The following is a 13516-nucleotide window of genomic DNA, read 5'->3' as shown; positions in this document are numbered from 1 at the left end:
CCCTCACAGCCAACAATTCCTTCCCAATATGTGCAATTCCATCTTCATTTGCATCTCCCAACCTCCACACAACCAGCCCAGGTTTCTCTGGACTCCAACTGTTTATTACAGCACATCCTAACTCTAAAGGACGGGAAAACTCCCCATCCTGGCCTTTAGGTCCCTGTGTATTCCAACCACATATTCTTACCCCGTGAAAAAGCCCCAGTTTGCCATGAGCATCTCAGGGAATTTTTAGTTGCCCTCTGTGGTGTTTCCTCCCATTAAATATCAGGATAACTCAACAGAAACTGTGACTGCAGGAGTGAGTTTTCCCCCTCTGGAGCGAGGCAAACTCTGGAGGCAGATTCCTCCTTTCTCCCACAGGTCTGAGCCTGTTTTATTTCCGCTCCATCAGTCCACAGAACAGCTCCCTGTTTCACAGGATAATGGATAATGGGTTTGGAGCTGCAGCCAGCAAGTGCTGAAAGCATCCTTTCCTTTCCTTTCCACAGAGAAAAGAAACCATGAAATTCCCAAACCAGCCCCAGACCTGCTCATCCCATTGATATTCTTCAACAAACAATCCAAACTCTGCGATTTCCCAAGATTTCCAACCCAGCCCCAAACCCTGCTGACCCCACTGATATTCTCCAATAAACCATCCAAATGCTGCGATTTTCCAAGATTCCCAAATCAGCCCCCAACCCTGTCATTCCATTCAATATTTCTTCAATAAACCATCCAAGCTCTGTCGTTTTCCAGGATTTTCAAATCAGCCTCAAACCCTGACATTTTTTTGGTACAAAAGGTAAATGCTGCGATATTCCAAGATTTCCAAACCCTGCTGATTCCACTGATGTTTCTTCCATAAAACCGTCCAAGTGCTGCAATTTTCCAAGGTTTCCAGACAAGCCTCGAACCCTGATATTTCTTCAAGCGTTAAATCCAAATGCTGCAGTATTCCAAGATTTCCAACCCAGCCCAAAACCCTGCTGATCCCACCAGTACTCATTCAACAAACCCTTCCAAGATTCCCAACCCAGCCCCAGATCCCGATACTTCCTCAGCACAAAATCCAAACGCCGCAGCATTCCAAGATTTCCGAACCAGCCCCAAACCCTGGCGTTCCTTCAATGAAACCATTCAAGCCCCGCGGTTTTCCAAGGTTTCCCTATCCCCGCTATTTCTCCAGGAGAGCTGCGGTTTGCCAGGCACTCCTTTTGCCCATCGGCGATGCTCCCCCATTCCCGCATCCTCCGGGAGGGCTGGGTTGGGGGTGACGGCCGGTTTTTGGGGGGCCGCGGTATTCCCTGGGGAAGGAAGGGGATGGATCCCGGCCAGGCTGTGCGGGGCTGGGCTGGGCTGCGCAGAGCCGGCTCCTCCCTCTCGCTATTTATTCCTCCCCGGAGCTGCCGGGGCTGAATCACCTCGAGCCGAGCAGGGAAGGAGCTGCCAGCCGGTGAGTGCCGGGGAAAAAGGGGCGCGGGGGCTTCGGCGGGGGGGAGGGATAAATCCAGGGGCGAGGGGGGCTTGAAAGCCGAGCAGCATCGCGAGGATGGGGAGCTGCCTCTTTTCGCTGCCATCGCCGCCTAAAAATAGACATTTCCAGCGTCTCCTTAAAAGCCGGAGCTCGGCTTTGCCCGGAGGTTGTTTACTCAGCGCTCCTTCGGCGCTGATGCCGGCGGGGAATTTTTCCTTGGAGGTTTTTTTTTGTCCTTTCTCTCGTCTCCCAGATGCTCCCCCAGGTTATCTGGGGGGATGGACAGAAAAAAATAAAAAAAAAAAAAAAAGGGAGGGGGGAGGATTCTTAAAACCAGAGGTGACATTTTCAGAGAGCAAACAGCCAGCCTGCAGCCTCCTTTCCCAAAACCCCCAGCCTGGAATTTCCATCCCCCACCGGCCGGGATCGCCGGGAGGGTCTGGACGCCCCCATTCCCGAGCATCTTCCCACCTCCACCTTCCACACTCCCCTCGCTGCTCCTTCCTCCACCCTCTCCCTCGCCGCGGGCACCTTACCAAGGTTATTTCCACAGTTGTTTTGGCACCGGGGTGTTGGTTTTCCCCTCTAAACCCGAAACTTCCTCCTTGCCAACCCTGAGCACGTAATTGCTGCTCGTGATCGCAGCCTCCATTTTCCACTCCCCCTCCTGTGCCCTGAAGGAGCACAGAATTCCTCCCGCTCTCCCTCCAGCACAGAGAGGAATCGAGAAATCGCCCCGCTCTAAACCACCTGAATTAATTCCTCCTTTCCCACATCCGCGGAGAGGGGAGGGAGGTTAAACAGAGCCGGGGCAAAATAGCTGCGAAGCCATTCGGTGTCATAATTTAATATCGATATCCTGGTCACAGCGGGGATGTTATTTCCAGGCAGAGGGATCTCCCAGCTCCGAGGCCGGGGAAGCGGCTCCCGATGCCCCATCACCCCCGGGTTTGTGCCAGGGAGCCCGTTTATTCGGGACGCAGCTCGGAGCTCGTTAATTAGCGCGACGCTAACGAGCCTTCGCCCTGTTTATGAGAGCTCAGCTCTGCGAAGGCAATTAGAGGAGCAGGTCAGAGCTGCCGGGCTGGAACATCCTCCAGGGCTTTGCTGTAACCTGTTTTCATCCAGGGGCTGATATTCCCTCCCACCCACCCCCACCTTGGAACTCACCGCGAGGAATGATATCTCAAAATATAAAATAAAAAAAATAATTAAAAAAAAATTACTATTTTGCTGCCTGCCTTCCCCCCCCCAGATTTTCACCCAGGTTTTGTTGTTTCTGCCGTGTCTTCTCAGCTATTTTTAACCCCCTGATCTCATCCCTGCCCCCAGCGGGTGGGTGCCGAGGGTGAGGAGGCAGCAAACCCGCTCCGAAGAGGGTGGTTTGAGCCCAGATTTTTCCATGAGCAGGCGGCCCAAGCCTGGAATTCCTCCCCATCTCCAGGGACAGGCTCGTGCATCCTCCCTGCTCTTTCCTTTAGGCCTTTTGCAGGCGATCCCACCCAAACACAGACCTCTAAAAGGCTTTAATTCAAGCGTTTCTCGACATAAGACCAGATTTTATGGAAGGTGGAGGGAAAAACATCATTATCTGAACCCGGGGAGAGATTAATTTGCTTTTTATGGCCCATAAAACCATATCTAGGTTACAACAGAAGAATCTGTGGTTTAAACAGGGGGTTGTTTGGCGTCTTTGACTGTTAAGGGTGACATCTCAGGAGAGAACATCACCTCCTACTTGCATTAGGGTTATCCCTGGGGAAAGGGGTGAATTTTAAGGAAGTTGGCCCATTAGTTGCTGCAAAAAAGCCATTTAGGACCTACATTTAATTGTTTCTTGCTGTAACACGAGCCAGAAAGCACATCCAAGGGTACTGAGAGACGCCCACCCACACTGAGAATGCTTCACTCGCCCTCCTCAACCTCCCTGGTGTGGGATTTTGGGGGATAGCTCGGGCTCAGGAAGGATGGAAAAACCCTTTGCTGTGGTGCACTGACATTAAACACGAGGGGAGCAGCAATTCAGTGCCCTTGGCTCTGCAGGGAGGCATCCAAGGGGATCCTGGAGGTGCTTTCCTAAGGTCTTTCCAAAGGATTTGCAGACCTGGTGTGTATTAGAGGGGCTGGATTACACACACAGGGAGAGAAATGGTTCGTTAAATGGGATTTCAGCCTTGCCAGCCCACCAGCTGATGTGGGAGATTCCTGACCTGTCCCTGGCATGCCAGCGGGAAACGCTGAGTAAGGGATAATTGCAAACACGTTAAACTCAAAAAATGCTGGTTTTCACTTCAGGGCTGTTGCACATTAACAGGGATTTGGGCAAAACACGCTGGATTCTGTTCCTTGGGAATATAAAACCTCCAGGGCCCAGCTGGGCGTTGCCCTCCTGGAAGCACCGAGAACCCAAAAGCTTTGGGATTGGGCTGGATCCGTCCACTGCGTTGATCCTGGAATCCCATCAGAAATCCCATTTATGCCACCTAATTAGACAGAGTAGGTTTGATAAGTGGGGGTTTACCTCCCAGTTAACTGAAGCATTTGTTTTTTTTCCCCAGAAGCTTTCTCTTTCACCACTTAAAATTGCTGTTACTTGCTGGAAACCCATGGGTGAATATATATATATATATATATAAAAAAACCAAAATAAATATATATATATAAAATATATATATTTGGGGGGGAGGATAAACACTTTGAGGGGGGAGATAAATATGCATTTCAGTGCAAAGCTGTTGGTTCTGCAGGCGGATTTAGGGGGATGAAATGTGTTTTATACGATGTGTGACTGCGGGAGCCTCGGGCCGGGGGGGTCTCTGCCTCCTGCCCTGACTCTCCCTATCCCTGTGTCCTTGTGTCCCACAGCCATGGCCAGGCTCCTGCTCACCTGCTCCCTGGTGGTCCTGCTCCTCGGCATCTGCACCGACGTCGCCTTCTCCAAGAAGGGCAAAGGCAAACCCGGCGGGGGCGGGTGGGGCACGGGGAGCCACCGCCAGCCCACCTACCCCCGCCAGCCCGGCTACCCCCAGCACCAGGGCTACCCCCAGCACCAGGGCTACCCCCACAACCCCGGCTACCCACACAACCCGGGCTACCCCCACAACCCCGGCTACCCGGGCTGGGGCCAGGGCTACAACCCCTCCAGCGGGGGCACCTACCACAACCAGAAGCCGTGGAAGGCCCCCAAACACAAGACCAACTTCAAGCACGTGGCGGGGGCGGCGGCGGCGGGCGCCGTGGTGGGGGGGCTGGGGGGCTACGCCATGGGCAGGGCCATGTCGGGGATGCACTACCGCTTCGACAGCCCCGACGAGTACCGCTGGTGGAACGAGAACGCCGCGCGCTACCCCAACCAGGTGTACTACCGCAACTACGGCGGCTACGTCCCGCAGGACGTCTTCGTGGCAGACTGCTTCAACATCACCGTCACCGAGCACAGCATCGGCCCCGCCGCCAAGAAGAACGCCTCGGACGCCGGGCAGGCCGTCAACCAGACGGAGGTGGAGCTGGAGAACAGGGTGGTGACCAAGGTGATCCGGGAGATGTGCATCCAGCAGTACCGCGAGTACCGCCTGGCCAACGGCATCCGGCTGCACCTCGCCGACGCCTCGCTCGCCGCCCTCCTGCTCCTCGTCCTCTTCGCCATGCACTGAGGGGGCCCGGGATCCCACGGCTTTGAGGTGTCACCCGCGTCCCCGTGGGGACCCCCCCGACCTCCCCGTTCTTGCTTGCGGTCGTCGTTGGTGAAGAGCCCTTGGGGCACGCGGGCGCCGGCGCTCCCCGTCACCTCCTTGGGGTCCCCTCCATCAGCTCCTTGGGGCTCCCCTCCATCAGCTCCTTGGGGTCCACCCCCATCAGCTCCTTGGGGTTCCCCTCCACCACCTCCTTGGGGTCCACCCCCATCAACTCCTTGGGGTCCACCTCCATCAACTCCTTGGGGTCCACCTCCATCACCTCCTTGGGGTCCACCTCCATCACCTCCTTGGGGTTCCCCTCCATCACCTCCTTGGGGTCGACCTCCACCACCTCCTTGGAGTTCCCCTCCACCACCTCCTTGGGGTCCACCTCCACCACCTCCTTGGGGTTTATCCCCATCACTTCCCTGGGGTTCCCCTCCATCACCTCCTTGGGGTTTACCCCCATCACTTCATTGGGGTTGTCTCTGGTTCAGGCAACTGGATGAAAATTTCCTTCTCCACTCCAAACACGTCCCCAGCGAGGCAGGACAGCTGGATGTACCCCTAGAAAACACGGCCTTCACCACCTCCTCCTCCTCGGGGGCCACCCCGAGAGGGACCAGGCAGAGGGGAGCTCTCCTTGGCATCTCCAAAATGCAAGAGCATCTCCAGAAATGCCCTTTGCTAACGAGCAGGGTTTTATTTAACCCCCTTAGTCCCGCTGCCACCCCTTTCACCCGGGGCACCCAAGCACCTCTATCCCCCGGGATAGGGGCAGACATGGGGTTTTCAGGCAACAAGCTGACAGGTTGCAGTTTTAACCCTTTAATCCTAAAAAAAAAAAAACCTTCCCCATGTATATACGGACTTGCCCCTCCACTCCTTTGCATGCTGCAAACCCCTCCTGCAGCGACACACCAAAATAAAGTCAGTTTTTATTCCCCCCACCTCGGCAAGGCTGAAGCACCGGTCGGTCTTTCCCAGGCTGCCAAAGGCAAAAAGTGCTGCTGAGTGCCCAAAATACCCCCCAAAACGATGTGTTACAGCTCGAGAAGAAGCTGCTTTGGATGCTACAGGCGACAAGTCACGCTCATCCTCCAGCACCTTGACCTAGAGGAAGTCAAAACGCAGCCAAAAAGGATGCTCAGGGGCGGGTCAAGCACTTCTCGAGAGACGTAAATCAGCTGAATCACAGAGTTACAGCACCAGGAAAAACACGCCTGGGATGGGAGATGCTTCATGGAAACCACGCTCGTGAGTCATTCCTGTGACAAGTGGAAGCAGCAGGTGGAATTCTCGCTCCTCACGAGCCGGGTCGCGGGGCGCCCGCAGCGTCTGCAACGCTTGGTCAGCCCAGTCCTATTTAATATCTCTCGTGTTTTCTTTTGTTTTGGTTTTTATTTTTGCAAGGCACTGAATGACACCGTCCTAAATCAGTTGTTTTGTTTTTTTTTTTTTTATTTTTTATTTGCATCGGTGTAAGCTAAGTGAAGAAATATAAACATCTATCTATATAAATATATCTCTATCTCCATTAATAGAGAGGGATCTCTCGGGGTCCCCACCGGAGAAGCAGGGCTTTGAGGTTCCACCCCCCCCTCCCCCGTGCTTTGTGACGCGCGGATGTTTTTGTAAAACCCCCGGGCGGGCGGCGCATGCTCCGAGTCTGCAGTTCTGATACTTTTCTAAGTGTTCTGGTACAGATTAAAACAGATTAAGCCAAGTTTGCACCATCAGCCTCCTTCCTGAAAGCAGCTCCGGGCCCACCCCCCCTCCTTCCCCCAGAGGAGCCAGAAGCTGCCGCATTTCCTGGCATTTTGTGGCCTGTGGGAACCCTTTGTTCCACTTTCAACACCAAATTTGGCCTCAACCCCACAATCTCAACCCAACAGTCTCAGTTAACGCTTTCCCCTCCCCCTGCTCCCACTAATGGTGTCACTGAAGTCCAACAAAATATTTTCTAATTTCTGTCTAATTTCTGTTTAATAAAAGAGTTTTTACATTTGCTGTTTCAATGGCCTGACCCAAGCCCTGCTTAAACATGGAATCCTGGAATGTTTTGGGTTGGAAGGGACTTTAAAGCCCATCCATTCCCAGCCCCTGCCATGGGCAGGGACACCTTCCACTAATCCAGGTTGCTCCAGCCTGGCCTTGGACACTCCCAGGGATCCAGGGGCAGCCACAGCTTCTCTGGGAGTTCCAGCCCAGCCCCTCAACACCCTCACAGCCAACAATTCCTTCCCAATATCCCATCTCTCCCTACCCTCTGGCAGTGGGAAGCCATTCCCTGTGTCCTGTCCCTCCATCCCTTGTCCCCAGTCCCTCTCCAGCTCTCCTGGAGCCCCTTTAGGCCCTGCAAGGGGCTCTCAGGTCTCCCTGGATCCTTCTCTTCTCCAGGATGACCCCCAGCTCTCCCAGCCTGGCTCCAGAGCAGAGGGGCTCCAGCCCTGGGAGCAGCTCCGGGGCCTCCTCTGGGCTCTCTCCAGCAGCTCCAAGTCCTTCTTTGTGAGGATTGTGAGAATTCCAGGGCTGGAGCAGCTCTGCAGGTGGGGTCTCACCTGAGGGGGCAGAAGAGGCAGAATCTCCTCCTCATCTGCTGCCCAGGCTGAGGGATCAGCCCATGCTCAATAAAAATGAGTCTCAGTGCAAATAATTTCCAGCTTTACTTGCATTTTCCAACCACCACTCAACCAGAGGACCCATCCCCTGACAGACATGGCACTGAAGAGCTGCAACCCAGTGGGAGGATGAAAAATCCCCTAAAGGAAGGAAGGAAGAAATGCCCACCCCCACAAAAGAGAAGGGAAAAAAAAGATAAAAATCCCCCAAGACAATGGAGGGGAAAAAAATAACCCCTATTTTCCAAGGTGAATACATGGATATTTCCAGGAAGGGGCTGGCAGCACCTGCACAATGAATTCCCCTCGGGAAAGTTTTGACCTCGGTAGCAACATTAAAAATGCTCATTTTTAACCCAACCCCCCCCAATCTTTCCTTCCCCCTCCCAGCACAGGGAAGTTGCTCCAGCCCCCCCCAAGCAGGGCAAACACCAACCTTGGCAGTGCTCAGATGAGCTCAAAAATAACATTTCCCCCCGTTTGCACTCTCAGCACCCAATTCTTCTACCCTCCCTGGGAGTACTGGGGTTTGGGTGATTATTGGAGTTGTTTTTTGGGGGATACTCAAACAGGATATGGGGACACGATCTGGGGACACGATTTGAACCTTTTTGTCCTTCAAGGACAGTTGGATGCAACAACCCTGGAGCCCTCTTGGCCCCTCAGAGTGATCTGTTGAACCTGTTTGTCAGGATGATAATAAATAAATACAAGCCAAATAACATTTTGGGGGTTGGGTGTTTTTTATGCTCTCCTCCAAATCTCTCATCTCACGGCATTTGGCACCCCCAAAATCTCCACAAATAAAAACACCCCTCATCCCCACGAACAAACAAACATCCCCCACCCAGCCGAGACAACCGAATATATTTTTCCTGCTTAAAAAAAAAAAAAAAAAAAACAAAAAACAAAAACCAAAAACGTGAAAAGAAGAATTTTGACCTACAGTTTGCGGAGAGCTCAGGGGGAGAGGGGAAATAGTCTGACTCAGAGGATTGAAAAGCAAAGCAGGAACCCGAACCTCGTCCGGGGTGGTTTGATCCGTGCCGGGGGAGCAGCATCCGCATCTCCTGGCGAACAGCTCCATCTCCCGGCCGAGCCCAGCCCCGGCTCCAGCTCCTCCTGGGATCAGCCCTGAGAGTGTTTCACAAGGCTGGAGATCCCAAAGGATGCTCCAAAACCCGGCTGAGCTTTCCAGCTCGCTCTGTCGCTGGTTCAGAGCAAAAGGCGCGGAAATGTCTCGATGTGACCGCGACCACTCGCCTGGAAAAGCACATCCCGAGGGATCTTGGAGTCTGGAGAGATGTCCCAGTTGACCATGCAACCCCAAAATCCCCGACACAAGGTGGTTCATGAGGCTGTTAATGGCTTTTAATTCTTTTTCCTGCAGTGCAGCCCTTTGCAGGGACTGGAAATTAAACTGGGTGGGCACAGGAGCTTATCCTGGAATCCTGGAATGGTTTGGGTTGGAAGAGAACTTGAAGCTCATCCATTCCCATCCCCTGCCATGGGCAGGGACACGTTCCACTAGCCCAGGGTGCTCCAACCTGGCCGTGGAGACTCCCAGGGATCCAGGGGCAGCCACAGCTTCTCTGGGAATTCCATCCCAGCCCCTCAACACCCTCCCAGGGAAGAATTCCTTCCCAATATCCCATCCACCGCTGCCCTCTGGCAGTGGGAAGCCATTCCCCCTTATCCTGGCACTCCATGTCCTTGTAAAAGGAATCAGCCAGGGCTCTTCCCATCCCTTGACAGAGGTGAGAGCTGACTCACCTACCGGGGAGAAGATGAGGATGTTTATATCCCCAAAAAATGCCAATTCCAAGGAGAGGTGACACACTCACAAACATCCAGGCTCAAAAACCCTTCAGTGAGGACTTACCTCCTGGAGGATTTACACCTGTCCACAAGCTCCTTTGGGATTCCAAATTTTTCACTCGGTACCTCTTTATTTTCTTTTCTCACAGCGGTGTTTGAGCTGCTCAGCTAAACCAGGATTTAAGGAAGGTTTAAGCACCCCGGACAGGGATCAGAGAAGAAACCGCAGCTGCTGGAGGGCAAAACATCCCTCCCTGCTCCTTTTAAGCTCTTCCAGGGAGGGTTTGCATCCTCTCTGCCAAACACCTGAGAGAGGGTCAGTCCCAGATCTGGGTGCGTTTTGGGCAGAAGATGTTAAAGATCGGGATAGCAAAGATTGGGACTGATCATGTGAAAGCCCGAGGGACGAGACCGAGGGGTGTTTGGCCCCAGGCACCACCTTCACCCCCCCGCAGCATCCCTTGGAGATGTGGCGCTTCGTGGAGTTGTTCCTGGTGCTAAAGACGAAGGATTTGGCTAAAAACAGAGGATGTCTCAAGGCCAAACTTTATTGCAAGGCAGAGGGGTCCATTTCCAAGCCCCACATCCCCCCTCCCCGCAGGTCCCAGCGCTCTTTCGGGGGGAAAGGAGCGGTTTCTTTGGCAAAGCCGTGCCATGGGAAAGCAGAGCCTAGCGCTGGCGGGGCCGCTCCAGCGTCACTCCAGGTGCAGGTATCCCCAGGTCCTCGCAGGGCTGGATTCTCTCGCGTAGGTGCCCGGGTGGATGGGGGTTCCAGGATCCACCCAAGCTCCCAGTTGTCCTCCTGAGCACCGGGATGGCTGCCCAGCTCCGGGTAGAGGAGCGGGGGCGCTGAGGCAGTCACGGAGCATCTCTTCCACCTCCCCCCTCAAGCCACATCTAATCTCCCAGGAAAGTCACCCGCTGAGCAATCCCGGCGGGTCGGGCCGGCCGGGGGTCCCGGGGTACCCTCGGCGGGCTCAGCGCTGCAGCCCGTGGCTGACGAGGCAGGCGGTGGATGCCAAAAGCAGGGCCAGGCCGATGCCTCCGCGGTGCCGGGGGGCTCGGCTGGGGGGTCCCCGCTTGCCCCCCACGTCCGGCCAGCTGGCGGCGTGGAACCCGCCCGCGGGTGGGGGCTGCCGGGCCGCGGGGATGCCGTGACCGAGGCGGGACGGGCGCGGGCGCCCCAGCAGCCCCATCCCATAACCCGCGGCGGCCCCGGCCGCGATGGCTCCGGCCACCTTGGAGCCGCGCCCGGGGGTGCCCCCGCCGCGGGACACGGCGCGGAAGCCCCCGCGGAGCCCCCCGGCCCCTCCGCTGCCGCCGCCGCGACCTCCGGGTCTCCCACCGCCCCCGCGGCGGCCGCCGGCGACGTCGCTGAAGAGGGCGAGGAGCAGCATCACCACCCAGCACCAGCCGTCCAGGGGCCTCATCCTGCCCCGCCTGCGAGAGGGGCACAAGGAGGGACGGTGAGAGCGGGGACACCGCCCGGAGCAGCGCCCGGGGGCCAAGGGTCGAGGGGGTGGCGGGGATCCCCATCCAGGGGGTGGCAGGGATCCCCATCAAGGAGTTCGCAGGGATCCCGGATCCGAAAAGGGTCGCGGGAATCCCGCTCCGAGGGGTTCACAGGGACCGCGATCGGAAGGAATTAAAGGGATTCCGCTCTGAGGGGTTCGCAGGAATCCCGTTCCGAGGGGGTCACGGGGTTTTCCCGAGCCTTGGGCCAACTTACCTTTAATATTGTTGTTGATGTATAAATTTTTATATATTTTATGCCCCTGTATATTTTATATATAATATATTTTTATTTCTATAAAAATATCTCATTTATATATATATTATATATATAATATATCTATATATCTAGTTTATTTATTTATATACTATTTTTATTATATACTATTATTACATATTACATGTTATAAAATTGCAATATATATTGCAAGCGCTGATTCAAAGCTGAAGTGGAGCTCGAGAAAGGGAAATGGATGACCTTTTGGCCCAGCTGGAAGCAAAATTACAGGAATAATGCTAAGAATGGAGGAGAAAAGCCTGCAGCAATGAGAAGAAAGGCATAAGGCTGAAACACTAGGTTTCATTTTGTATGGAAACATGGGTTCGGGAGAATTTCGGATTTTATATATTCATATATATATAAATGTGTGTGTAATATTCATATATTTGTATAATTATATATATTTATATATAAATATTTGTATATAATTTCGTGGTTTATATATTTATATATAAATATAGTATATTAATATATAAAATATATATTAATATATAAAATATATACTATAAATATAATCTATAATACATAATGTATAAACGGATATATAGTATATATTGTATTATGTGTTATATAATATATATGATATTAAATATAATTATATATTTTTCTATTTTATATATTTGTATTTATATATAAACTAATATATATATTTATGTATAATTTGTACTGATTTAAGTACACTATACATAGTTAATACACAGTTTCTACTGGAAGGTGTCCCTGTCCATGGCAGGGGGATGGACTAGATTATCTCTAAGGTCCCTCCCATCCCAACCCATTCCATAATTTAATGTATTATTGCACGCATTTACCGCTGCCCACGTATTAATAAACAGGGCGGGTGGGCGCCGCTGTGCAAACAAACACTCCCGACTCTCCCACCAAATTCCCACCTTCATTCTCCCACCCCACTCGCAAAGCTCGGGAGCACCGGGACGCGATCCCCCCGCCCTGCAGCCCCCGCAGCCGCCGGCTGAGCAAACAGCCCCATTGTACGGAAGCTGCTGAGCCATCGCCGCCCCAAAACCGGCCCAAACCCAGCCCGAGCCGTGTTGACAAAAGCCTTTTGAAAAGGCAGAGCCCCCCTGGCCGCGGCTTCCCTGTGTCAGCGATTCCCTCCCCCGCTGGAAGGTGCCAGGCCTGACACCCCGATCCCCATCACTCCTCCCAAACCCAGCGCTCCAAACATTAAAACCTGGCTTGATTAATTTAATTTGCCTCGTTTCGCTGCCCTCCTCCTCCAGCTGAAGGGTTATTTTAAGGAAAGCCCGGAGAAGTTTTCCCTTTCCAGGTGTTTGCAGCTGCATCACTGCTGGAAACACCACAAAACCGGGCAGCAAACCCTCTAAAATTAAATGCATAGATTTCTCCCTCCCTCTTTATTCCCCCGAATAATATATATATATATATTATATATATATATCCAGACTTAGGGATCACCAAGCAGGGAAAAATCCCAGCGCTGGCGCCTCCACGGGCTCCCCATTCCACCCTCCAGCTCAGGTGTGGGTTAAACCCCTCCACTTTTCGCCATTCTCTCTGCCCAATTCCTTCCCTTTTAACCCCAAAGCCCGTGCCGGGGGTGCCGCCCTTACCCCCGGTGCTGTGCCGGTGATGGCTCTTCCCGTCTGTGCCCGCCGGGCTCGGCTCCCACCGGACTTTTCCCGGTGGATAAACGGAGCCAACGTCACTGGGGAGGGATAATTGGGCTTCAATGGGCTGGAAAACGCCGGGCCAGCGGCTTCGGGGAGACAGCAAAGCGTGGTTGGGATGACCTGGGGGTGGGGGAGGATGTGCAGGAGGACAAAATAAAATTAAATATATCGAGAGTTTTACCTCGTGGAAGAGAAATATCCAGAGGATGAAGCTTGCCCACCACAGTGCTTATGGGTAAATAGGGATAAATAGTCACTGAAGGCTGGAAAAGCCCTAAACCAGACCAATATTACCCCCAAATCCTCCAGTAATTTAGTTCTGAGTCTCCAAATCTGCAGGGCAGGGACCATTTGTCCTTGGGAAACTTCTCCACTGGGACTCAGGTAGGTTTTGCTCTTCCCCCTTGTCACTGCCAGCCCCCATGGAACCCATTCCCATGTTATTTCTATCCCCAGATTGCTTTATTTTGGACAAACCAGGCTCCAACTCAGGG

The 13516-nt window shown here is 53.3% G+C and overlaps 2 protein-coding genes across 2 annotated transcripts; one reads left to right on the top strand and one right to left on the bottom strand.

Moving 5' to 3' along the window:
- Positions 1-1357: 1357 nt before the first annotated feature.
- PRNP (prion protein) lies at positions 1358-5280 on the top strand. The gene is made up of 2 exons (XM_050325741.1): positions 1358-1441; positions 4328-5280. The coding sequence occupies exon 2, from the start codon at positions 4330-4332 to the stop codon at positions 5113-5115; it is 786 nt and encodes a 261-aa protein (XP_050181698.1). The 5' UTR covers positions 1358-1441; positions 4328-4329; the 3' UTR covers positions 5116-5280.
- Positions 5281-10552: 5272 nt separating this feature from the next.
- On the bottom strand, positions 10553-11005 carry LOC126645311 (uncharacterized). The gene has a single exon (XM_050325592.1). It carries the CDS (start codon positions 11003-11005, stop codon positions 10553-10555), a length of 453 nt encoding a protein of 150 aa, XP_050181549.1.
- Between the last annotated feature and the right edge of the window lie 2511 nt (positions 11006-13516).

Source organism: Myiozetetes cayanensis, unplaced genomic scaffold (assembly GCF_022539395.1).
Source record: "Myiozetetes cayanensis isolate MyiCay16 unplaced genomic scaffold, myiCay2020 scf30, whole genome shotgun sequence".
Classification (NCBI taxonomy): Eukaryota; Metazoa; Chordata; class Aves; order Passeriformes; family Tyrannidae; genus Myiozetetes; species Myiozetetes cayanensis.
The sequence above is the reverse complement of the archived record's forward strand: the minus strand, read 5'-3'. Positions and strand labels throughout refer to the sequence as shown.

Bases quoted from the DNA above. Each gene is read 5' to 3' on its own strand.
- PRNP (XM_050325741.1), top strand. From the start codon at position 4,330: ATGGCCAGGCTCCTGCTCACCTGCTCCCTGGTGGTCCTGCTCCTCGGC.
- LOC126645311 (XM_050325592.1), bottom strand. From the start codon at position 11,005: ATGAGGCCCCTGGACGGCTGGTGCTGGGTGGTGATGCTGCTCCTCGCC.